This window comes from Talpa europaea, assembly GCF_964194135.1.
Source record: "Talpa europaea genome assembly, chromosome: 7".
Classification (NCBI taxonomy): domain Eukaryota; kingdom Metazoa; phylum Chordata; class Mammalia; order Eulipotyphla; family Talpidae; genus Talpa; species Talpa europaea.
This window is the reverse complement of record NC_140074.1, coordinates 87,293,844-87,320,041: the sequence shown is the minus strand read 5'-3', so window position 1 is coordinate 87,320,041 and position 26,198 is coordinate 87,293,844. Positions and strand designations below refer to the sequence as shown.

General features: G+C 40.0%; 1 protein-coding gene across 1 annotated transcript in view; it reads right to left on the bottom strand.

The window, feature by feature from the left end:
* Nucleotides 1–14,838, bottom strand: part of PAFAH1B1 (platelet activating factor acetylhydrolase 1b regulatory subunit 1) — a gene marked incomplete at both ends in the record, with an annotated part of 32,814 nt that extends 17,976 nt beyond the window's left edge. Inside the window, 4 exons of the mRNA XM_084237524.1 lie at nucleotides 1,244–1,450; nucleotides 2,392–2,466; nucleotides 3,025–3,109; nucleotides 14,807–14,838. Of these exons, the coding sequence (XP_084093650.1) occupies nucleotides 1,244–1,450; nucleotides 2,392–2,466; nucleotides 3,025–3,109; nucleotides 14,807–14,838 (399 nt within the window). The remainder of the gene's footprint in view (nucleotides 1–1,243; nucleotides 1,451–2,391; nucleotides 2,467–3,024; nucleotides 3,110–14,806) is intronic.
* Nucleotides 14,839–26,198: the final 11,360 nt, after the last annotated feature.

Sequence of the window (26,198 nt, the reverse complement as noted above, 5' to 3'; positions counted from 1 at the left end):
TACACCCCGTGGATCACCAAGAGTCCACAGGATAGAGGGGCACCGAACTACACAGAAAAAGTATAAAAAATAATTTTAAAAACAGGCTAAGTACAGTCACATTAAGTAGTTCTATATTTTACAGTGGATTGGTATGTGATCTGTATTTCACATTTTCTTAGTTATACCCCTAAGAATGAAACTGAATATCTAGAACTTAATTTGAAGTGTTAGAATAGAAAAATCTTCCCAAAGCTTTTAACTCTATTTTACTTATCTTTAAAAAAAAAAAAAAAGATTTATTTTATTTATTTATACAAGCACTGGGTACAGTCAGAAGCGCGGGAGGGTAAGAGAATTCACCAGAGCCAGAGCGGGGAATAGAACAGGCAGTCTGATGAAATACACTGCTGAGGGGAGCAGCGGGTGCCAGGAGAGGTCTGTGCACCATGTGGGACCCTGGCCAGAGGTCGGGGATTGAACCGGAGCTGCAGAGGCTGCGGGCAGTTTCTCAATCCGGCGCTCAACCGCTGCGCCACCATGGAGGCCCTGTATTTTACTTATCTTACTGCAGTTGGTTTGTACAACTGTTCTTCTATTGTGTCTGGATCAAAGGAATTATGAAAATATTTTTACTGATTAAAAGATAAAATATTAAAGAATATATATTTATAAAACATACAAAATATATTTTATAAATATAAAATATATATTTATAAAACATACAAAATGTATTTATAAAACATACACGTAATTTATAAAGTAAAAACCATTTCCACACCCATGGGGAGAACTATTTAGCTTGGAATCAACATTAAATACATAAAGTCCAATTTAAAGGCGTTTTTCCACTGAGTTCTTTTGCTGATTCTAGTCAGTCCTTGAATTATTAGTTTTGAAATTCTATATTTTCATCTATTGCCTCTGCTGAAAAGGCACACACTTATATTTAAATCTTCACTGTCCAAGCACAAAAATTATTAAGGCAATGAGTGATCTATTGTTCAACACTGAATTAGTGACACCCAATTTTCTCAAATTCATCAGTGAACTTATGTGGCAGCTGTCTTCTTGGGAGTGAAAATGAAACATATGCTAATTCTGTCCTTCAAAGTTTAGAACCAATCACAGTTTCAAGGAATCCCTCCTATCTCTCTATGTAGGTCCTCATTTTTAGGATCCTTTTATTTCATTCACCAAATTAGTGGTCAATCTATTTTTAATAATTATCCTGTTGTATATCTTTCAGTTTTGAAAATACTACCTTAATTGTAGCATCCTCTGAAGCAGAGACCATAACACTGAACACAGGATGGAAAATGACTCGAGTGACTGGACTCCTATGACCACTCAATGCATATTTTTCTGGTGGACGGGGAATCCATTCTTTTGGGTCTCGTTTCTGACCAAGAGGTCCACCCGACGTAAATTCTTCTTTTGCTTCATTTAGCTTTGATTCTAATTCCATAACCTTGAGAAGGAACACACAGTTATGTACAGACAGATTCCAATAAAAGATAGCATATTTGGGGTTTTTTTTAGCACTGCCTTTACTTTCTCTATATGCAGGATACTTGGAAAAAAAAAAGTCAGTAATTTACAAAGCATTTGTCCCATATTTAATTGAAAATGATCAATTATTTCACCACCGAAATTTTAGTGGTGTGACAAAACTGCATATTGAGAAATATTGAGTATAATTATATCTTAACTATTTAATTCAAAGAAAAGTTCATTTTTTTGAATCAATTTATATCTACTAATTAGATGAAGAGCACTGTACCTGTCTTGGTCACTCGAAGTGTGCTACTCTGAGTAAATGCCTTCCAAACCACAATTTGCATTATGTATGCTTATAATAACAAACACATTCATAATAAAAGCTAGTATTTATTGAGCATCTACATGTTAGGCACTTCTGTAAGTTTTTATGGATTAATTCATGTTATAACAATGTTATTTATTCATTCATTCAAATTTTCTCTACTGAAAGTATAGAGTTTAGGACCAGAATACTATTATTGCTTTCATTTTGCAGATGATTAAAAGTTCAGAGCTGACTACTGATCTGAGACTGATCAGAGAGCATCCTGATCTGAGAGCATCCTTTTAGTTCTCTTTTCCAATATCCTATAGGATCCATGTACCCTTCTCAGGGAAATCAGCAAATGAATTCTTTCAGTATCAACTCTTGAAGTCAGGGCTGTGTTGATTCAACCCAGACAGTCCCAGGGCTGCATGAGTTAGCAAAGACTGACTAGATCAAAGTTTTTTAAAGCATGGAAATGTATTTTTATTTGCCTTTTCAAGATTAAATATAATAATTAATGCTGAAGAATGTCAATATTTTAAGAAAATTTATCTAGAACACTCCCAACATAACTTTCAAGGGGAAAAAAAAAATTCAGTTACCTTCTTTTGTAATCTAATAACTGATGTCCATTTTTTTTCCAAAAGACCAGCATACTTCTTATCTAGTTCTTCATTCTGGAGGAAAAAAATGAGAACATATAAAAATATGGCTCGGGCCTCCCAGGTGGCGCAGCGGTTGAACGCCGGGTTGCAAAGCTGCCCGCAACCTCTGCAGCGCTGGTTCGATCCCCGGCTGCTCCCCGGCCACCAGAGGAGGGTCCCACATGGTGCACAGACCTCTCTGCCACCCGCTGCTCCCCTCAGCAGTGTACTTCGGTCCTTTTGCCTGCTCTGCTCCCCGCTCTGGCTCTGGTGAATTCTCTTACCCTCCCGCGCTTCTGACTGTACCCAGTGCTTGTATAAATAAATAAAAAGAAATAAAAATAAAATCTCTTTTAAAATAAATAAATAAAAATAAAAATATGGCTCACCTATGATAGTTCAAACCACCCAGCCTGTTCATCCCTAAGCTTAAACATTACTTTAAAATAAACTAAAAAAAAAAAATGAAGGCTACGTTCAATGCCATCATAATAATAGTAAGATTGGAAATCACTATGGTGACTTATAACTATTGACACTTGAGTAATATCCACTCACTACCTATGAATAATTATAAAAAGTCAAACATACCATATCTAGTTCAGCTTCCTTTTTAAAAACGGAATATGCCTCTTCATAGCCATTTGAACGAAGATAATCTGCTATAGCTCGATTTCTGAAAGAAAACAAATTCGAATTAACTTCTAGCAAAATCTCATTTCCATTTTGAGTGTTTTTAAAAAAATCTCCAAGGTCTTAAGACACACTTGTTTAAAGAGTAATCCCTTCAAAATCTTACAATTATTTCATATTTACTGGAACCCCTCAAAAAGCAGCCTCTAAGACATTTAGCCCTGTCATAGTACATTAGTAACATATTACTCTTGTATACAAGCTTACAAACTATGGGCACTCTATAGACCAAGATATGTCTTATAAAATTAGGTTTCCATTTGTTCCAGCAATCATCAATTTTGTATTATATCTAGCCTTCCCTTACTGCTCATTAGTTAAGAGACACTCAAGTACTAGCAATTAAAATTTATTTTATAGAAAGAAATGTACTGATAAAATTTAAATCATTTTTTTCATATTACAGATAACCTTAAACCAATACAAAAGTGGGTGAAAAATAAAAGGCACAAACTATCTTAGTACCCTATCACAAAATTAGTCATTCATTCAGAATAAAGAACATGAAAGTTAGAGAAGCTGAACTAGCAGATGTCTTCATGTTCTTGTATTTTTTTTTTTAATTTTTTTAAAGGACAGGTTTATTAGGAAAAGGAGAAAAAAAGGCACTTCACTAGCACAGTCACAGGTGGGTGGGAGAGTTGGCCTCCTTCTATTCCTTCAAAGAGAAGATCAGCTACCTCCTTCCTAAGGTACCCTATTTCAGTAACTCAAATTCTTTAAGGCTTAAGTTCTACCATGATAAAAATAGTTGTCCATTTCGCTGGGATTTTCTTTAAATTACTTTAAAGGTAATATATACACACATCTAAATGAAATTTAAATATGTTTCCTTCCCACCAATGACCCCTAAATATTCCATCGCTGAGGCAAACAGTCTAACCAGTGGATTTTCAAGTATTTTTTTCAGATCAATCTACCTATAAAAACACACATCTGCATAGTCTTCCAGAGATAATCATTATTTGTCTCAAAAACAAACTACAGTGTGCATATATTATATTGGATTGTCAGAAAAGTCATGACATTTTTTCTATGCTTTTCAAGCAAAAATGTGTCATGACTTTTCTGACAACTCAATATAATGTCCTATACACAATGTCACATAAATTCACGTAATCTTAGCAAACTAATTATCAGCAAAAATTTGCTTCTTTCTTGGGATAAAATATTCCATCATAGAGACATATAATTTAACTACTACAAACAACCCTGGTATGATTATCCTTGCATAAATGCCAATGCTACTACCAACTTACTGCTTAAGGCAATATAAACACTCTAGTAATACTGAAGAATTGGTGGGGTTAAAGTTTTTTTTTTTTTAAGATTTATTTATTTATGCATACAAGAACAGGAGTACAGGCCAGAGGTGTGTTGGGGGGATGGATTCACCAGAGACAGAGTGGGGAACAGAACAGGCAGATTGAGTGCAATACACTGCTGAGGGGAGCAGTGGGCAAGACAGGAGAGGTCTGCGGTGCCATGTATGTAGCTCCCTGGCTGGGGCTTGAACTTGTGTTGCAGCAGCCGCAGACAGCTTCATAGGTTGCATCTTAACCCCTTACACCACCAGGGAGGCCCGGGATTAAGTTTTAATTCTATGATATTTTAAAAACTAAGAAAAGCTAAAGATAATAGAGGATTGAAACAAAAATACTTTATATGCCAGATAATTACTAGCATGCCAATGATTAAAATGTATTAAGGGCCTCCCCGGTGGCGCAGCGGTTGAGCTCTGGGTTGCGAAGCTGCCCGCGGCCTCTGCGGCGCCCGGTTCGATCCCCGGCTGCTCCCCGGCCACTGGAGGAGGATCCCACATGGTGCGCAGGCCTCTCCTGCCGCCCGCTGCTCCCCTCAGCAGTGTACTTCGGTCCTTCTGCCTGCTCTGCTCCCCGCTCTGGCTCTGATGAATTTTCTCACCCTCCCGTGCTTCTGACTGTGCCCAGTGCATGTATAAACAAAACAAACAAATAAAATAAATAAATAAATAAAAACATGCCTCTATTAAAAAAAAAAAAACTATAAAAAAAGAAAAAATGTATTAAGTAGCAGAAGACTGTTTTTTTAAAGATTGATTTATTTATTTATTTATTTATTTATTTATTTATTTATTTATTTATTTATTTATTTATGCATACATACATACATACATACATACATACAAGCACTGGGTACAGTTAGAAGTGCGGGAGGGTGAGAGAATTCACCAGAGCCAGAGCGGGGAGCAGAGCAGGCAGAAGGACTGAAGCACACTGCTGAGGGGGGCAGCGGGCGGCAGGAGAGGTCCGCGCGCCATGTGGGACCCTCCTCCGGTGGCCGGGGAGCAGCCGGGGATCGAACCGGCGCCGCAGAGGCTGCGGGCAGCTTCGCAACCCAGCGCTCAACCGCTGCGCCACCGGGGAGGCCCAGCAGAAGACTGTTAATGCATCATATTTGTGAACATGGGGGTTGAGAAAAGATAGAATCTTACTGATACTGTGAGTCCTCGTATGTAGTGCTTATCACAGTCTGTACTTCCCTGCCTGTTACACTAATGGATAACTTGATTCATTAAGAAGTTATCTTCTTGGGCCTCCCCAGTGGCGCAGCGGTTGAGCGCTGGGTTGCGAAGCTGCCCGCAGCCTCTGCGGCGCCGGTTCGATCCCCGGCTGCTCCCCGGCCACCAGAGGAGGGTCCCACATGGCGCGCAGACCTCTCCTGCCGCCCGCTGCTCCCCTCAGCAGTGTACTTCGGTCCTTCTGCCTGCTCTGCTCCCCGCTCTGGCTCTGGTGAATTCTCTCACCCTCCCGCGCTTCTGACTGTACCCAATGCATGTATAAACAAACAAACAAACAAATAAATAAATACATAAAATAAAAATACATGCCTCTTTAAAAAAAAATTAAAAAAAAAAAAAAGAAGTTATCTTCTTTACACAGAACTGAAATCTGTTTCTTTTTAACTTCCACCAAGCAGGTATATTTGGGCCCTCCAAAACACCACAAAATAAGAAGGCAACGCTCTCTCAAAATAGTCCATCCAATATTTTGTGTTCTGAAGGCATGTATCACAAACCCTCAACAAAAATAAATTTCCCTTTGGTTAGAATATCCTGAATAATAAGGGAAAACAAAGTGGCTAAAAGGTACTTTCTTAGCCTTATTCTCTGCTTTATATAATCTAGAAAAAAACAACAGCAAGCAAATAAAAGGGAAATGTCAAGGTAAACAAATCATATATAGTATTTGCCGATACTTAATGTTTCCACCTTGTTCCACTCCTTGACAAGAGGGTTAAGTCCTAAATCCTAAAACTTTGCCTAAATACACTTCAAGCAGCACACACAACATCCAAGGTCATGTAACAGCTGATACACATGTAACATGTGCACAAATTATAACAATTATGGTTTCCATGGACTGGAAAATGGAGATGCTTCCAGATAAAAATATTAAAAGGAGAAAAATGCAAAGGACTGTGCCTTTATCCTTATTTTTAAAAAAAGTCCAACACCGTGAAATTGTTACTACTAAACCTTTTTAGCATAGTCTTCTCATACCATGTTCACATCACCATGTATAGTTTTTAATCAAATAGCTCGACATGCTGATTTCATTAATATATTATGAAAATATTTCCTTGTCAGTAAATATTCATTCACAACATTTATAGTTACTAATACTCCACTAGTATTCCATATATAGATGTAACAAATGGACTTTCAGGTACTTTCTAACTTTTCAACATTTTAAACAATGTTGCAAACATACAATTCATATAGAGGGAGCCTTCCTTACATTTTCCTATTTGAGTCAAAAACACTACTATCTGAATGCTTGTGTCCCCTCCCAAATCCCCCACATGATAGTAATTAGAAGTGATATCTTTAGGGGTGAATAAGTCCTGAGGGCAGGCTCCTCACAAATGGAGTTAAGTCCCCTAATAAAGACCATGAGCCAGGAAATGGACATTTACCAGACACCAAATCTACTTATGCCTTGATCTTGGACTTCCCCGCCTCTAGGACTCTGAGAAATCTCTGCTGCTTTTTTTTTTTTATTATTATTTATTTATTTATTTATTTAGGCTGCGGGCAGCCTCGCAGCCCAGCGCTCAACCGCTGCGCCACCAGAGGGGAGGCCCTCTGCTGCTTTTATTATTTTTTTTTTAAAGATTTATGTATTTATTGATACAAGCACTGGGTACAGTCAAAAGCGAGGGAGGGTGAGAGAATTCACCAGAGCCAGAGCGGGGAGCAGAGCAGGCAGAAGGACCGAAGTACACTCCTGAGGGGAGCAGCGGGCAGTAGGAGAGGTCTGCGCTCCATGTGGGACCCTCCTCCAGTGGCCGGGAAGCAGCCGGGGATGGAACCGGCACTGCAGAGGCTGCAGGCAGCTTCGCAACCCAGCGCTCAACTGCTGCGCCACCCGGGAGGCCCCTCTGCTGCTTTTAAACCACTACATTTATAGAATTTTGTGGTAACAGTCTAAGCAGACTAAGGCAAAAGACACATTCATTTTTGGGACACTTTGACAGTTACTGTCAAATTGTTCCCCAGCATTATTCCAATTTATAGTACCACTACTTATACCTTTATCATACCTTTAAGTATTTGGGTTAGCACTTACTGACTTGAAGAAGACAGGTAATAATCCTTGATTTTGCTTACCTTTATTTTCAAAATTTCTACAATAGGGGTCCCTGGTAGCCTTAGGGTTAAATCTCAGCACTATCACCTCTACAGCCTGAGTCTGATCTCGGCAGGGAGCTACTCCACTTATAGGCCAGCAGACCTTTCTGTCTCACCCCATGCTCCCCTCAGTAGTGTATTTCAGTTGATCTGCCTGTTCTGCTCCCCACTCTGTCTCTGGTGAATCCTTTCACTCCCCACACCTCTGACTTGTACCCCAGTTGTTGCATGCATAAATAAATCTTTAAAAAAAAATAAAAACTTTCAAATAAAGATTAAATATAACACAAATTTAGAATGCTTTAATCTTCTTTTGAAGGTTCAGAGACCCTCTAAAGTCTTAACTCAAGGCAAAAATTAGAAACACTAATCATTGCACATAAAGTGGTAACAGACAATAGTTATAGGTTTCATGATTACATTTAAAAGTTTAAAAAGCAGAACCTCAATCATAAGCTGGATGAAACCAATATTTTAATAAGTTTATGAGTATATATATACACACACATTTATAGTAATTCAAAATATGTTGTCATTTTAAAAATATATAAAAACCTGAAATTGAGAGCATGTAAATTATAATTAATCTCATTTCTGCTCAAGCACCCAATTCATTAAACCATTTTGCTTTTGTTACCCAGTATTAAGAAACTTCTAATGCATAAAGGTAGGTAGTGCAAACAGTAGAGGATTTCAATGCAGTCTCAGAGTATCCTTTAGTTAAACTAAGCGAGAAGATCTAAAGAGAGTGTGAATACCTGTCTGAAATCTGAATCACTAACAAGAGCTAAACAATGCTCTCATTGCTTATTACAGATCCTAAAAGTAAGACAAAAAGCACCCCAAACTTTAAGGCCTAAAACTAGTTGTAACAGGATAATGCCGTAAGATATTATGCCCACACTTGTCTCTACAACTACTTACACCATGATAACAATGAGTGTATATGCCAGATCTTGTCTGGTATTTAACTCAATTCCATGAACATGTATCACTACAGTATATTCTTACAGACAGTTTCAAAAGTGGTAGGCAAGTACGATCACTACTTAAAAAAAAAAGTCAAGGCAGAACTACTTTCTAATCAATGCTCAATATATACAGTATATATATAATTAAAACACTTCAATTATAAAGACAAAACACTGCTTAAAAATACATTATAGTTATGGAAAGATATAGGTGAACCTTAAATGCATATTGCTAAGTGAAATTCTGAAAAAGATATCTGCCATATGGTTTCAGCTTTCTGGAAGTGTCAAAATTACAGACATAGTAAAAAGATCAGTGGTTGCCAGGGGTTGAGAAATAGTGAGGGATGAATAAATGGGTAAAGTACAGGAATTTTTAGGACAGTAACACTATCTACTCAAAGAGCAGAATTTAGGAGAAGGATAAAGAAAATTAGCCAACACATGTAACAGAAATACACATTAAATCATCCATAAAGATTTGACTGAGATCACTTTAGGAAGGTGTGCTCCCTGCTGAGGGAGAACTGGGAAGCTGAGAGGCAACATGCCCCAGGACAAAGGACTGTACTAAGTGAGTAAAAGGAGTTATAAAACAGCACACCTGATTTCAAGTTATTTCATTTCAGTTGTTCTTTCCCACAAACAGAACTGTCCTCAAAGATGACTAATAGGGGGCCTCCCTGGCGGTGCAGCAGTTGAGCGCTGGGTTGCGAAGCTGCCCGCAGCCCCTGCAGCAATGCTTCGATCCCCGGCCACTCCCAGGCCACCGGAGGAGGGTCCCACATGGCACACAGACCTCTCCTGCCCCGCTGCTCCCCTCAGCAGTGTACTTTGGTCCTTTTGCCTGCTCTGCTCCCCACTCTGGCTCTGGTGAATTCTCTTACCCTCCCGCGCTTCTGACTGTACCCAGTGCTTGTATAAATAAATAAATAAATAAATGAATAAATAAATAAATCATTTAAAAAGAAAAAGATGACTAATAGGATGAAGGAAGGAAGCAACATAGGAATCATGCAAATTTTCTTAAGGTAAAAAGTAACAAAGCAAGTAAAATAGAGAGGAAAGCATGTTTTACAAAGGAAGGTTAACTACAGGGAGCAGCAGGAAATTATAAATGAATTGTCTTACTGAAATAAAATTAACGCAACATAAAACTGAAAATATCCCACAGAATGGATGTACCATATTTAACATATCCCTACTGATGGATGAAAACTTTAGGTTGTTACCAGTTTTTGATTATTTAAAGCAAAGCAATAAACATCCTTGAACACAGCTATTCCTAGAGTCATATTTGCAGTGCTTAAAAAAAAAAGCTCTTTATAAATATAACTGTTAGATCAAGTAACATGTTAAAAAACACTGTCAGATTGACCTTTAAAGAAATTATACTAATAACATAAACGCGCACTTGGTTGCTAGCACAATTATCATCAATATTATTTCCACTATGCTTAGAGAACTTGTTTTGTTTAGATAAATAAATGCCATTTCAGTTTACTGCTCAATTCTTCATGTTTTGTTGTGAATGGTCTTAAAATTATCTTTTCCTCATTTTGCTATGTTGTCTGTGATAAATTTTCTTATGTTAAAAAGTTTCTTCACAGGGGCCTCCCCGGTGGCGCAGCAGTTGAGCGCTGGGTTGCGAAGCTGCCCGCAGTCTAGGCAGCGCCGGTTCGATTCCCCGCCACCAGGCGAGGGTCCCACATGGCGCGCAGACTTCTCCTGCCGCCCACTGCTCCCCTCAGCAGTGTACTTCGTCTATCTGCCTGTTATGCTCCCCGCTCTCTCTCTGGTGAATTCTCTTACCCTCCCGCGTGTACCCAGTGCTTGTATAAATAAATAAAATCTTTTTAAAAAAAAAAGTTTCTTCATATATTCCAGTGTCATTTCCTTTGTTACATGTATTGCAAATACTTTTTCAAGTCATACTAGTATATTTTAATTTCATTTGAGGTCTTTCTTCATATATAAATTAGTTTTAATATTATGAAACATCACTTTTCCATTCAGTTTCCACATTTGGTATCTTTAGGAAGTTCTTTCTTACCAAAGGCTATATTTTCTTTTACCACTTCTACATTTTCTTTTTTTCTTTTTTTTTTTTTTTAAAAAGATCTACCTACCTATGCATACAAGAGCTGGGGTACAGGCCAGAGATACGGGGGGTGGTGAGAGGATTCACCAGAGACAGAGTGGGGCACAGAATAGGCAGACTGACTAAAATACGCAACTGAGGGGAGCAGCGGGCAAGAGAGGAGTGGTCTGCTGCACCACGTGGGTTGCTCCCTAGCAGGCAGGGGATCGAACTCATCCTGCAGAGGCTGTGGACTGCTTTATAGGCTGCATCCTAACCCCCTGCACCACCAGGGAGGCCCCTCTTCTATATTTTCAATGTGTTCACTAACCTTTTGCACTCCGAACCATTTTACGATATTTTGATTTAATTTCTTGTGCCATTTCAAGATAAAACTTCAGGGAAACATGCATGTCTCAAAAAGTTGCGTTGAAATAACATCAATTCCCCGTAATCACTAATAAATTGCAATGTCCCCTGAGAGGGGACATCTGAGTGATATGCTAGAATTCCGATGTCCCCTGAGAGGGGACAGCGGAGTGCAAAGGGTTAACATCTCAAATTTTCCATCTCGTTTCAATTTTATTTTATCTAGCACAAATGGCTACAATAACAATTTGCTGAACTACATATATATTTTCCCAACACTACATGAAATGCCACTTTTTCCTATGCTAAATTTCCATATAGGTAAACGAGCCTGGCTCTGAACTTTATCTCTTTCCCTAACTTATTTGCCTATTCCACAAATATTTTACTTACTACCTTTATAGTAACATTTGGCTGTCCGATACAATCAGTTTCTTTCTCACTGCTGTTCTAAAAGTTTTTCTTAACTGCTTTCCTGCATTTTTCTTTCAGGTAATTTCAGAATTAAGTCAAATTCATAAAGATTGTTCGAATTTTGACTGGGATTGTACTTTATTTTATTAATGAGAGTTCTGACATCTTTCCATAGTTCACCTGCAGAGCCTTAATTAAGAGAAAACAGCCTGTTTATTTTCTAGAGGTTTTTAACAATCAGTAATGAGTATTAAAGTACTACTTCTGTATCTTTTGAGTTGATCATATGGTTTTTCTTCTATTTATTAATATAGTAATTATATCAGTAGGTTTTGTAATTTGAAAAACCTTTGTATTACTTGAATAAATCATACTTGGCAATGATTTAATTTTTTTCATACACTACTGAATTCAACTGTCATTATCATTCAATTCAACTGTTATTATCATTTAGTTATCTATATCTGAATTAGAAATTAACTTGTAATGTTCTTTATTATTTTCCTCTTGACTAGTGTTGCTATCAAAACTATTTTAGACTCATGAAATGAACTCTTAAGTTTTCCACCTCTTCTTTACATGTGTTCTAGAAGTGACAATGTCATAGGAAGTTACCAGTCCCTGAAGACTTGACAGAATTAAGAATTCTAAGCTTCAAAAGCACATATATTTGAAGTTTTTAAAATTTCCTCTAGGGGCCTCCCCAGTGGCGCAGTGGTTGAGCGCTGGGTTGCGAAGCTGCCCGCAGCCTCTGCGGCACCGGTTTGATCCCCGGCTGCTCCCCGGCCACCAGAGGAGGGTCCCACATGGCGCGCAGACCTCTCCTGCCGCCCACTGCTCCCCTCAGCAGTGTACTTTGGTCCTTCTGCCTGCTCTGCTCCCCACTCTGGCTCTGGTGAATTCTCTCACCCTCCCGCGCTTCTGACTGTACCCAGTGCATGTATAAACAAAACAAACAAATAAATAAATAAAACATGCCTCTAAAAAAAAAAAAAATTCCTCTAAGTGATCTATTCATGTATTCTATTTCTTTCTAAAACAATTCTATCATTTATATTTTTCTAGAAAACAAAGTGATTTTTATTTTCAAACTTAATAGAAAATTTTCATGATTTTGAAAAATCACCTGAGTTCATTTGTGTCTTTATTAATCACAGTTTTGCCTATTTTGCAGGCCTTCAAATGCTAGTTTCAAATTTTACTATCAAGTTTAGCAAGTTTTTCTTTTCTATTTTATTAATTTCTATGTATGTTAACTTTTTATTAATTTCTCCTGTTTATTTTGGGGTTTTTGGGGGGGTTTCTTATTTTTACACTGAAATTGTAATTACTTCTGATCTCTGATTTTTATTTTTTTAAAAGGGTTTTTTTTTTTTTTAAAGATTTGTTTGTTTATTTATACAAGCACTGGGTACAGTAAGAAGCGTGGAAGGGTGAGAGAATTCACCAGAGCCAGAGTGGGGAACGGAACAGGCAGAATAAATAGAACAGGCAGATGAAAAATGCTGCTGAGGAGAGTAGCAAGCGCGGCAGGAGAGGTCTGCACGTCATGTGGAACCCTCGCCCAGTGGCCGGGGATCGAATCAGCGCTGCAGAGGCTGTGGGCAGCCCAGTGCTCAACTGCTGTGCCACTGGGGAGGACCAGATCTCTGATTTTTAAAAAAATTCACTGAGGACTATCTAATTTTCTGTATGTTACATTGGCTATAGCTCACAGGTTTTGTTATGAGTATTCATTGTTGATTTCTTTACATCCCAAGTTTTGTTTTGTTTTTTCAAAGATTTATTTTATTTATACAAGAGCTGGGGTACAGGCCAGAGGCACATAAGGTTGAGAGAATTCACTAGAGACAGAGGGGAAAACAGAACAGGCAGACAGACTGAAAGGACTGCTGAGGAGAGCAGTGGGCAAGACAGGAGAGGTCTGCCACGCCATGTGGGTATCTCCCTGGCCAGCCAGGAATCAAACACATGCTTCAGAGGCTACGGACAGCTTCACAGCACAGCGCTCAACCCACTGCACCACCAGGGAGGCCCTACATCCCAAGTTTCACTTTGATTTCTTAATTCCAGTTATTTGTAAGTATATTTTAAAATGTCCACATGAATAAGATTTCTCTTAGGTCTTCTTCTGTTATTAATTTTCATTTTACTGCATTTGGTTATCAAGTGATACCTATGTGACATCTGCTTTACAAAATTTTAGATTTTCTTTGTAACCTAATCTACATGGCAATGTTTTCCTTAATATTCATAATTGAGGGGCCTCCCTGGCAGAGCAAGGGGTTAAGTCTCAGCACCATGAAGCTATTGCTAGCCACTGCAATATGAGTTCGATACCTGGCCAGGGAGCTAACCCACATGACGCAGACCTCTCCTGTCTTGCCCGCTGCTCCCTTCAGCAGTATATTTCAGTAGATTCGCCTGTTCTGCTCCCCACTCTGTCTCTGGTGAATCCTCTCATCCCCCCCAACTCTGGCCAACACCCAAGCTCTTGTATGCACAAATAAACAAAATAAATCTTTAAAAATATATATTTATAACTGAGTGGGGTGGTGAGGAGTGTAATCTAAGAATTAGCCACCTAACTTCTACTTGTCATTATTTATGGGAGCAAGAAAAAATTATTTCCTAGCATGTAAAGATTCATTTGAGTACATCAAAGTTAATTTCAATTCTACCCCAAAACTTATGTAGAAGGCCATTTTGAAATACTGCCCTTATAAAATCCACCCAATTGAGTATTCAAAGTAAGAATGTAAGAAACTAGATGGAAAATCTGAGATGTTAATGAACACATAGTGTTCATAAAGGAAATGATATAAAATGTTAAAAACAGATAGACAAAATAGTGTATATATGTAAATACTGTAAATATTGTGGTAATCTTACAGCTTTTGTAGAAATGTGAAATTATTTCCAAATAAAGTTTCTTAAAAGACAGCAGACATATTAAAAATATCTAGAACATGGAAGTCAAAGATTTTCCCCTGCATGTTTCACCTACAAAAGCAGAATGCTCCAAAATAAGGGATGCTAGAAAATGCTATACATTAGCAGTGGGCAAAATCACTTCATGCCTCTTTCATTAATGAATTTGCATCCAATATTCTAATTTACTACTTTATGAGAAAATTTCTTTTAAAATAAAAAGTACAAAACAGAGAAACTTACAGTTCATCTCGTTGTCTCTGGGACAGCACCATTTTGGCTGCAATGTTAAGCTTATCTGATATAGTGGTATGTCCTTCCTTTGGAAAAATCAAGAAACTTTGCAATCCGTGGATTTATAATTAAATATGCCACTAAGTGGCTTCCACTCGGTGTAAAATGATCCTTTTACAAGTGAATCCAACTAGTAACCAGATGTTCAACAAGTAGCGTTCATTCCACCTAAGGAGAGAGGAAAAAAGATTATTTATTTCACTTAGAATTTGAATTATTTCTAAATTATTATTTGCCAGTGCACACGTTCAAAGATGAGTGCTGCAGGGCCTCCCTGGTGGCGCAGAGGTTGAGCGCTGGGTTGCGAAGCTGCCCGCGGCTTCTGCGGCGCCGGTTCGATCCCCGGCTGCTCCCCGGCCACCGGAGGAGGGTCCCACATGGCGCGCAGACCTCTCCTGCCGCCCGCTGCTCCCCTCAGCAGTGTACTTCGGTCCTTCTGCCTGCTCTGCTCCCCGCTCTGGCTCTGGTGAATTCTCTCACCCTCCCGCGCTTCTGACTGTACCCAGTGCATGTATAAACAAACAAACAAACAAACAAACAAATAAATAAATAAGCATGCCTCTATTAAAAAAAAAAAAAAACAAAGATGAGTGCTGCAATGCTAATGAATATTAGATGCTTTCCACCTACCATGAAAATTAGTGCAAAAATATGTAGTATTTAAGATGTATTTTAAATTATCTACAGTTTACGGAGCCCAGTTTACAGAACACTATTTCTTTCTTTTTTTTTTAATTTATTTATTTATTTATTTATTTTTTTATAAATTTTATTGTTATATTCCCCATACAATTGCAGCCCCCCCATTCTGACCCCAATCCCTCCCCTCCCACCCCCGCCCCCCTAAAAGTGTCTCTGGTTCATAGTTTTTTGTTGATTTTGATTTTCACTTTCTTATAGTTATTCATTTTCCTGGTCCCTTATTTAAGTTTTCTAGATTCCTGCTATGAGTGAGACCATCCGGTATTTTTCTTTTTCTTTTTGGCTTATTTCGCTGAGCATGATCCCTTCCAGCGCCATCCATGTTGCTGCAAATTGCATGTGTTTATCTTTTTTGAATGCTGAGTAATATTCCATGGTATATATGTACCACATGTTCTTGATCCAGTCATCTATTTTTGGGCATTTGGGTTGTTTCCAAAGCTTAGCTATTGTAAACAGTGCTGCTATAAACATAGGGGTGCAGGTGTTCTTTGGAATTGATGTTTCTGTGTCCTTTGGGTAAATACCTAGGAGTGGAATTGCTGGATCATATGGAAGCTCTATGTTTAGTAGGTCCAGAAATCTCCACACAGCTTTCCACAGTGGTTGGACCAGTTTGCACTCCCACCAACAGTGCAGAAGAGTTCCTTTTTCTCCACACCCTCGCCAACATTTGTTGTTGCTAGTTTTTTTAATATGTGCCATTCTCACTGGTGTAAGATGGTATCTCATGGTAGTTTTGATTTGCATTTCCCTGATGACAAGTGATGTTGAACATTTTTTCATATGCCTGTTGGCCATTTGCATTTCCTCTTCAGAGAAGTTTCTTTTAAGCTCTTCTGCCCATTTTTTGACTGGATTATTTTCTTTGTTGTTGCTGAGTCTCATCAGCTCTTTGCAGATTTTTGTGATCAGTCCTTTATCATTAGTGTTGGGTGCAAAAATGTTCTCCCAGTTGGTGGGGTTTCTCTTTGTTTTTGTTATTGTCTCTTTTGCTGTGCAAAAGCTCTTTAATTTGATGTAGTCCCAGCTGTTTATCTTTGCCTTCACTATCACTGCTTTGGGTGATGTGTACAGAACACTATTTCTTAATTTACCCACCCCTGTTAGGTCACCTGCCTGATACAGATACCAATTCTATTAAATTTCAAATGTTGACATACAACATGTCTAGAATAATTCTCCATTTAAAGGCAACAAATAAAGTTTTCTAATTTATAAAAAAGGTATAACCTGAAAAAAGATAGAGAAGGACTTCACAATCTTTCCACAATCCAAAAGGTGCAATCATAACTGAAGTAAATTTCAAGGCTGAAAATCAGTTACCAATCTTAGAATAGTTGATATTATTAAAATGTAAATAAATTATTTAGCAACTTCATGTTCTTTTAACCACTTAATAGAGATAAAATTTAAGCATGTTTCAAAATAAAAAACTGAATGAACTACCTTACTTTTTTTTAAAGATTTTTTAGTTTACTTATTTTTGCATAGAACTGGGTGTGTAGGCCAGAGGGGGTGTGGGGTGAGAGGATTTACCAGAGACAGAGTGGGGAGCAGGGAGAAAGATAGGAGAGGTCTGCTGGGCCATATGTAGGTTAAGGTCCCTGGCTGGGGATCGAACTCACGCCATAGAACTCAGGCCATAGCAGTGATAGCACTGAGACTTAACTCCTAGGCTACCAGAGAGGCCCTGAACTACCCTACATTCTGTGTGCTCTAACCTAGATTTTAGATAATATAACTTAGTATTTCAGAGCCCTTTAAAACTGCAACACTATAAAATCAATTTCTACACAATATCTAAAAAGTGTTGTGATCAGCTCAATGAGAAAACATAAGGTACAAGAAAAATCAAGACTTGTTTCTTAAAGAATTATTCTTCAAATCTATTTTAGAAAAAACATTTAAGGTTAGTCTATCTTATCACATTGAAAAAATGTGATACAAAATTCAACTGGACGAGATATTTCAAATAAATAGGAAATCATTCTCCAAATGAAATGAAATTAACATGTAACAAAGAGCCTGTGGGACTACCTACGAAGCCATACATCATGGACAGAGAAAACAAACACCATTTCCTGAGTATCCTTCTCAGGCAATGCCAGGCACTATTTAGGTACTGAGGGATAGAGAGTGGTAAGTCAGTAAGGAAGAATAATGAGAGCGCAAACTCTGGTTTTAAGTAAGTGCCCTGAATCAAAAAGTGAACACTTATTTATTCCCAATGAGAGCTGCTGATTTCAATGGAGATCCTTCTCCACTAAGCAATTCTAAATATAAGGATTTACTTTACGGTCTTTAGTGATTCTTCTAACCTGAAAGCCCAGATAGTTCAAAATGACAGTTGAAAGCTATTATTACCATTACCATTCTCTACATCCAGAGAAATATGACTGACATGAGTGATAAACAGAGGACTTAAAATGAAACACAATGACAACCCAGAAAACCATCCACTTTTGTATTTAACAACTAATTATTTAAGCTTCTTTTGTAAGTCTGAAATGTCACCAAGCCAAAGCGAGTAGGGATTCATATATTCTCACAAAGGTCACAGAAGAGTAAGATTATCTAATAGTGGTGACTATCTGAACTGTCTACAGGCTTATATTATTTGGAACAATAATCCACTTGACAAGAGAATCAATCATATAAACTAAAGTGGAAAAGGAACATGGCAAAAATTCCTATTATTCAAAAAATTCCAATATATTATCTATATTACAGAGTCCAATTCAATTATGGAAGGGACTGCTGTTAGTCAAAAAAATTAAATCATTATACAAGAACAACAAGAGTACTGGAATACCAAGATAATCTACTAATGGTAAAACCAAGACATAGCAAATCATTCTGATATGCTACACAAATTATTCATTCAATAAACATGTACAAAATGCAATGGCAGGCACTAGTGTGTTTTGAAAAGAAAAGACTTAGTCTTTACACTCAAGAAGTTAGTCTACTAGCAGTCAAGAAATGAGCATTTAAAAACAGTGTGACGGGCCTCCCCTGGTGGCGCAGTGGTTGAGCACTGGGCTGCGAAGCTGCGCGCAGCCTCGGGAGCACCGGTTCGATCCCTAGCCACCGGGCGAGGCTCCCACATGGCGCACAGACCTCTCCTGCTGTGCCTGCTGCTCCCCTCAGCAGTATATTTTGGTCCATCTGCCTGTTCTGCTCCCCACTTTGGCTCTGGTGAATCCTCTCACCCTCCTGCGCTTCTGACTGTACCCAATGCTTGTATAAATAAATAAATCTTTTTTTTTTTTTAAATCTTTTTTTTTAAAGGGGCATGTATTTTTATTTATTTATTTGTTTGTTTGTTTGTTTGTACATGCACTGGGTACAGTCAGAAGCGCAGGAGGGTGAGAGAATTCACCAGAGCCAGAGTGGGGAGCAGAGCAGGCAGAAGGACCGAAGTACACTGCTGAGGGGAGCAGCGGGCACGGCAGGAGAGGTCTGCGTGCCATGTGGGACCCTCCTCTGGTGGCCGGGGAGCAGCCGGGGATCGAACCGGCGCCGCAGAGGCCGCGGGCAGCTTCGCAACCCAGCGCTCAACCACTGCGCCACCAGGGAGGCCCTAAATAAATAAATCTTAAAAAATAAAAATAAAAAATAAATAAAAACTGTGACAAATGTGACAAATACCAGAAAAATAGCAGGAAATGGTTTAAAATGAAGCGGAGGTAAGCAGGACCAGATCATTGAATGAGCTCAGTCTTTTAAATATGTTCTAGTGGAAATGGGAACCATTCAATACGGTTTTTAGAAAAATCACTCTCACTTACATAGTAAGGAATGAGCAGGAGGTTCTCCAACCCGCCTATGACTATACAGGTGCCTTTTTTCCCCACTCCTTTTCCTAATAAACCTGCCCTTTCAAAATGTTAAAAAAAAAAAAAAAAGGGGGGGGGTGGAGACAGTGAAAGTGAGAGTGAGAGAGCGATCAGAAAGACTGGAAAGGAAGAGACTAGAGGACCTCCCTGGTGGCGCAGAGGGTTGATTGCAGCACTGTGAAGCTGTGCTCAGCCTTTGCAGTGCAGGTTCGATTCCTGGCTGGCCAGGGAGATACCCACATGGCATGGCAGACCTCTCCTGTCTCGCCCGCTGCTCCCCTCAGCAGTGCTTTCAGTCCGCCTGCCTGTTCTGCTCCCCACTCTGTCTCTGTGAATCCTCTCACCCTCCCACGCCTCTGTCTCACCCTCCCACGCCTCTGACCTATACCCCAGCTCTTGCATAAATAAAATAAATCTTAAAAAAAAAAAAAAAGGAAGAGACTAGAGAACAAGTCTGCAGTAATGAAGGTGATAAATGATGGGACATCACACTAACATAACAGCAGTAAATGAAGAGAATTAGTTGCATTTAAGTTGTCTACCAGGGTTGGTAACTAGATGTGGGCAGCAAAGTGAGAGAGAATGGTCAGTCAAAACGTAAAGACACGTCTAAAGAATTCCGGTTTAGAACTATGTTGAACAGGAAATGTATGTGTGAGGGAACGATGACAGTAAGAATGATTCATTCCATTCCATTTTGGATATGTGGATTTCAAGATGCCTATGGAAGACAGCAGGAAAGTTGTACAAACAAGTCAGTTGTGAAAAGAACCAACTAATTAAGAAAAAAAAGATTAGTATTAGCAGTTCAGAATGATATAACTGAAGACATGGACTAAGATGATTCATGGAGGGCCTTCCTGGTGGCACAAGGGGTTAAACACAGCACTGTAAAGCTATCTGCAGCCAAGTTCAATCCCCAGCAGGCCATGGCGCTACCCACATGGCACAGCGACCTCTCCTAGTGAATCACCTCCACTACGTCCCTGAGCAGTATATTTCACTCAGTCTGCCTGTTCTGCTCCTCACTCTGTCTCTGGTGAATCCTCTCATCCCCCACCCCATGCCTCTGGCCTACACCCCAGTTCTTGTATGCATAAATCAATAAAATTAATCTTAAAAAAGAAAAAGAGTACAAACTGAGCTTGAGAGGAAGCAGTTATGGTAAAGGTAGAAGCCACAGAAGCCAAGGGAGTATTTCAAGGACAGGCAATCAACAGTATCCAAAGCTAGCCAACAACTAAGCAAAATAAGGTCTGAAAAGGGTATGCTCCATTCCAGTGAAGAGCTCACTGATAACCTTCATGAGAATGGTTTCACAAGACAAGACACCATATTTAAATGGCTAGTGAGTGCAAATTGATGAATCAGTATCAGAAATGTTTTAGAAATAATGATGTTGAAAGCACTTTTTCTCAACCAAATGAAATGTATAAACGCTAATGGTGGAGAAAAAGGGAAAAATTTTTAATTAATATCACATTTTTACCCTTAATTAACTAAAGGCTGCTAACATAATAATCAGATATGCTGTATCCCTTGACAAAGTACCACTATCCCACCTATAAAAATATTCTTTACCACAAAATCAAATTTGAATTTCCACAAGTCTCTGGCTCCAGCTACCAATTAGCAAGTAGAGGGCAAAAGAATATGTAAAAGGCACCAGGGGAATATAATTGGTAATATCCAAACTGTGAAAAGCCCTAAGAAATAATGAGCCAGTTTCTTCAAATAAACTTCAAGAAAAGAAAAAGAGGTGGAAAGGAACCCTGTAGATTAAAAAAGACAAGTAACATATTAATAGGTTACTTTTATTTACGATTCAAAAAATTGTAAACGAAACAATCAATCATAAAGACAATGAGCAAGTATTTGGGGAAATTTGAACACTGATGACATCAAATAAAAATTGAATTTTTCAAGTGATAACAGTTTTGTGGCTATTTTTAAGTCTTTTACAAGTATACAGTGAAAAAAAATATCAGTAAAATGAATGTCTGGCAACTGCATCAATAAAATTTGGGTTCAGGGACTCCCTGGTGGTGCAAGGGGTTAAGTCTCAGCACTATGAAGCTACTGGCAGCCACTGCGGCATGAGTTCAATCCCAGGCCAGGAAGCTACCACATGGCGCAGCAGACCTCTCCTGTCTTGCCTGCTGCTCCCCTCAGCAGTGTATCTGTCAATCTGCCTGTTCTGTTCCCCACTCTATCTCTGGTAAATCCTCTCACCCCCTGCACCTCTGGCCTATACCCCATCTCGTGTATGTATAAAGTAAATCTTTCAAAAAAAAAAAAAAAAAGGAGGGGAGTTCAAAGAAAAGGGAGATAAGTAAGGCTGGCCTTGAATTGATAATTACTGAAGCTGGGTAACAGGTACATGAGGTTTCTCATACCATTTTCTAAACTTATTTAAAGGTGTGATTTTTTTTTTTTAAAGATTTATTTTATTTATACAAGAACCGTGGTACAGGCGAGATGCGCAGGAGGGTGAGAGGATTCACCAGAGCCAGAGCAGGGAACAGAACAGGCAGACTGATGAAATACACTGCTGAGGGGAGCAGCGGGCGAGGCAGGGGAGGTCTGCTCACCATGTGGGTTCCTCCGAGGTGGGCAGGGATGGAACCAGCACTGCAGAGGCTGTGGACAGCTTCACAGCACTGCACTCAACCGCCTGCACCACCAGGGAGGGCCTAGGTGTAATATTTTCCACAATGAAAAGTTGTTTTTTTAAAAATCAGAAGAGGAAAATACTGGATGGAAAAACACCTAAAAGGGGTAGAAGGGGGTGCAACTCTCTTTTTATGTTTCAGGGGAAAATGGAAAGTGAGGGTCATTTGCTGAGCAGGGAAATTAAGGAAGATGGCATTCATTATTAAGAGATTTGAAATACTTGCTATGGAGAATGAGAGCAAAGAAGTGGAACAGTAAGTACAGAAAGGGCATAACTTGGGTTGGAAATCATGCATTTTTACTGACATCAGCCTTCAAAGACATGTCATTTTTCTTTAATGTCTGGCAGCAGACAGAGGAAAGTTACACATTTACAAATCTAGGGCTGAGATGAATATCTGCAAGTATTGTGTGATGAATACATGATGAGGGAAGTTGAAAGACTGGATCACTGAGCCTAAACTGTATCGTGCAGAAAGAGAAATCAGGAGAGGCAAATAGAAAATAGAAGGAATGGGGAACGCAGAGGTCTCTGTCCCGGGAAAACATCTGCAAGTATTCTATAGTCAGAGTACAATAATTAAATTTAAGAACTTCCCATTTATTGTGAAGTATTATTTACTTTATGTTATTAACTAAATGCTAACAATACTCTTACTACAACTATTTTTATTTTTTTTAAAGATTTATTTTTATTTATTTATACAAGCACTGGGTACAGTCAGAAGCGCGGGAGGGTGAGAGAGTTCACCAGAGCCAGAGCGGGGAGCAGAGCAGGCAGACTGAAGTACACTGCTGAGGGGAGCAGTGGGAGGCAGGAGAGGTCTGCGCACCATGTGGGACCCTCCTCGGGTGGCCGGGAAGCAGCGGGAATTGAACCAGCCCTGCAGAGGCTGCGGGCAGCTTCGCAACCCAGCGCTCAACTGCTGCGCCACCAGGGAGGCCCACTACAACTAAATTTAAATTTAACATATATGGTAAAAAGAGACAATGAATAGGATGAGCATTAGATGTAAATTTAAGCAAAATGTACATTCAAGTCTTTACCAACTCTATAACCCTGAGTAACCCATCTAACCTGTGAAAAGTGGCTAACAATTAGGGTTCCTTTTAATTTCAATACAACTTCATCCTCTAACAAATTCCTACCTTTAAATTTTCTACCTTTATTATTTTATTCTGCTATTAAAAAGAACAAGTATGTGAATGATGGGCCTCCTCTGGTGGCACAGCGGTTGAGCACTGGGCTGTGAAGCTGCCCGCAGCCTCTGCAGCACCAGTTCGATCCCTGGCCACCAGCGAGGGTCCCACATGGTGCGCAGACCTCTCCTGCCGCGCCTGCTGCTCCCCTAAGCAGTGTATTTCATCGGTCTGCCTGTTCTGTTCCCCTCTCTGGCTCTGGTGAATTCTCTCACCCTCCCGCAATTCTGACTGTACCCAGTGCTTGTATAAATAAATAGATAAATAAATCTTAAAAAAAAAAGAACAAGGGGGCCTCCCCAGTGGCGCAGCGGTTGAATGCTGGGTTGCGAAGCTGCCCGCGGCCTCTGCGGCGCCGGTTCGATCCCTGGCTGCTCCCCGGCCACCGGAGGAGGGTCCCTCATGGCGCGCAGACCTCTCCTGCCGCCCGCTGCTCCCCTCAGCAGTGTACTCGGTCCTTCTGCCTGCTCTGCTCCCCACTCTGGCTCTGGTGAATTCTCTCACCTTCCCGCGCTTCTGACTGTACCCAGTGCATGTATAAACAAAATGAACAAACACAAATAAATAAATAACATGCCTCTATTAAAAAAAAAAAGAACAAGGATGTGAATGAGCTGTTACACTTAAGAATACAGAGAATATAAGGCATTTCTCAGATTTATAGTAACTCTTAGGTTAATACTTAACATAATTACAAAATATCATGACAACAGAAATGGTTCTCAAATAGAGCAAAAGACAGTCTAGAATATTTTACAATGAACAATCCATATTTATAGCCAATCAGAAAACTATACCAGGCAGTATGTTCAAACCACCTGATGAAGGAGTTCTTAATCTTTTTTATTTTTGGGGGGGCTTCCTTTGAGAATGTGATAAAGGCTAAAACCTCTTTCCTCAAAGAAGCATATATGAAGATTAACAAAATATTACATGCATAAGGAGGTACACAAATCCTTCCTAAGACACATACTGAATGAAAAGACATATTTGAAATGTATTTGGGCAGCACTTCAATAATTCCTTCTGAGCTACTTGTATACATTACAAATACATTTCTTTTTCTTTTTTTTTTAAAGATTTATTTTTATTTATACAAGAGCTGGGGTACAGGCCAGAGCTGTGAGAGGATTCACCAGAGACAGAGTGGGGAGCAGAACAGGCAGGCGGACCAAAGCATCGGGCGAGACAGGAGAGGTCTGCCTTGCCATGTGGGATTCTCCCTGGCCGGCCGGGAATCGAACCGGCGCTGTGGAGGCTGCGGACAGCTTCACAGCGCTGCACTGAACCCTGAACCCGCTGCACCACCGGGGAGGCCCCATCACAAATACATTTCAAAGAAAAGGGGCCGCCCCTGGTGGCACAGCGGTTGAGCACTGGGCTGCAGATGCAAAGGCTGCCTGCAGCCTCTGCGGCTCTGGGATTTGTTCCCCAGTTGCCAGCAAGGGTCCCACCCAAAAAAAAAAAAAAAAAAAAAAAGGAAGAATCCTGAGTTATTCATTTGCATGTCAATATCCAGACATTCTTTTTTTTTTTTTTTAAGATTTACTTTATTTACACAAGAGCTGGGGTACAGGCCAGAGGCACGGGAGGGTGAGAGGATTCACCAGAGACAGAGTGGAAGCAGAACAGGCAGATAGACAGGGAGCACTGCTGAGGGTAGCAGTGGGCGAGGCAGACCTCACCACATCATGTGAGTATCTCCCTGGCCGGCCAGGAATTGAACCGGCGCTGCAGAGGCTGCGGACAGCTTCACAGAGCTGCGCTCAACCGGCTGCACCACCGCCACCAGGGAGGCCCAATATCCAGACATTCTTAAAGATTGGATCTGTGTTGCCTAAGTACAAGGAACAGAGGCTTCAGTATGCTTTTTGGAATGTAAAATTCTTAAGCATCCTATATTCTAATATTATATCTACCTGTCTGTTACAGAAATGCAGCTCTCCTAGACAACAGTGTTTATTGCTTGAGTAATACCTCACACTGCAGAAAGTGGAAAAGTAGAAAAAAAGAAAAAGAAAGAAAAGGAAAAGGAATAACAAAGTGTTAAAACACAACCTTATAGCTTAGTTCATCTTCCCATTTTAGGTACCTGGGCAACTAAGGACCTCAATTCAGGGCAGCAGAGGTAAGTCCAATCAGTGAGCCCCTGGCCCTGATCTCCACTCGCCTCCAAGTGTAGACATGGCCAAATACAAAAATCACATCACATACAATCAGTCTCAAAAACGGTATTAAGAAACTCCAATCACAGGGCCTCCCCAGTGGCGCAGCAGTTGCGCGCTGGGCTGTGAAGCTGCCCGCAGCCTCTGCAGCACTGGTTCGATCCCTGGCCGCGGCCGCTGGCAAGGGTCCCACATGGCGCGCAGACCTCTCCTGCTGCGCCCGCTGCTCCCCTCAGCAGTGTACTTAGGTCCTTCTGCCTGCTCTGCTCCCCGCTCTGGCTCTGGTGAATCCTCTCACCCCCCACACCTCTGGCCTGTACCCCAGGTTCTTATACGCATAATCTTTTTTTTAAGGTTTTTTTTTTGTTTGTTTTTTAAAGATTTATTTATTTATTATTTATACAAGCACTGGGTACAGTCAGAAGCGCGGGAGGGTGAGAGAATTCACCAGAGCCAGAGCAGGGAGCAGAGCAGGCAGAAGGACCGAAGTACACTGCTGAGGGGAGCAGTGGGCAGCAGGAGAGGTCTGCGCGCCATATGGGACCCTCCTCCGGTGGCCGGGGAGCAGCCGGGGATCGAATCGGCGCTACCGAGGCAGTGGGCAGCTTCGCAACCCAGCACTCAACCGCTGCGCCACGGGGGAGGCCCTGCCTAAATAATCTTAAAAAAAAAAAAAATCACATGTCATAATCATGAGTCAATTCCTTAAAATCTCTCCCCAAACCCTCCCACCTCACCAGAAAGAGAAAGAAACATTAG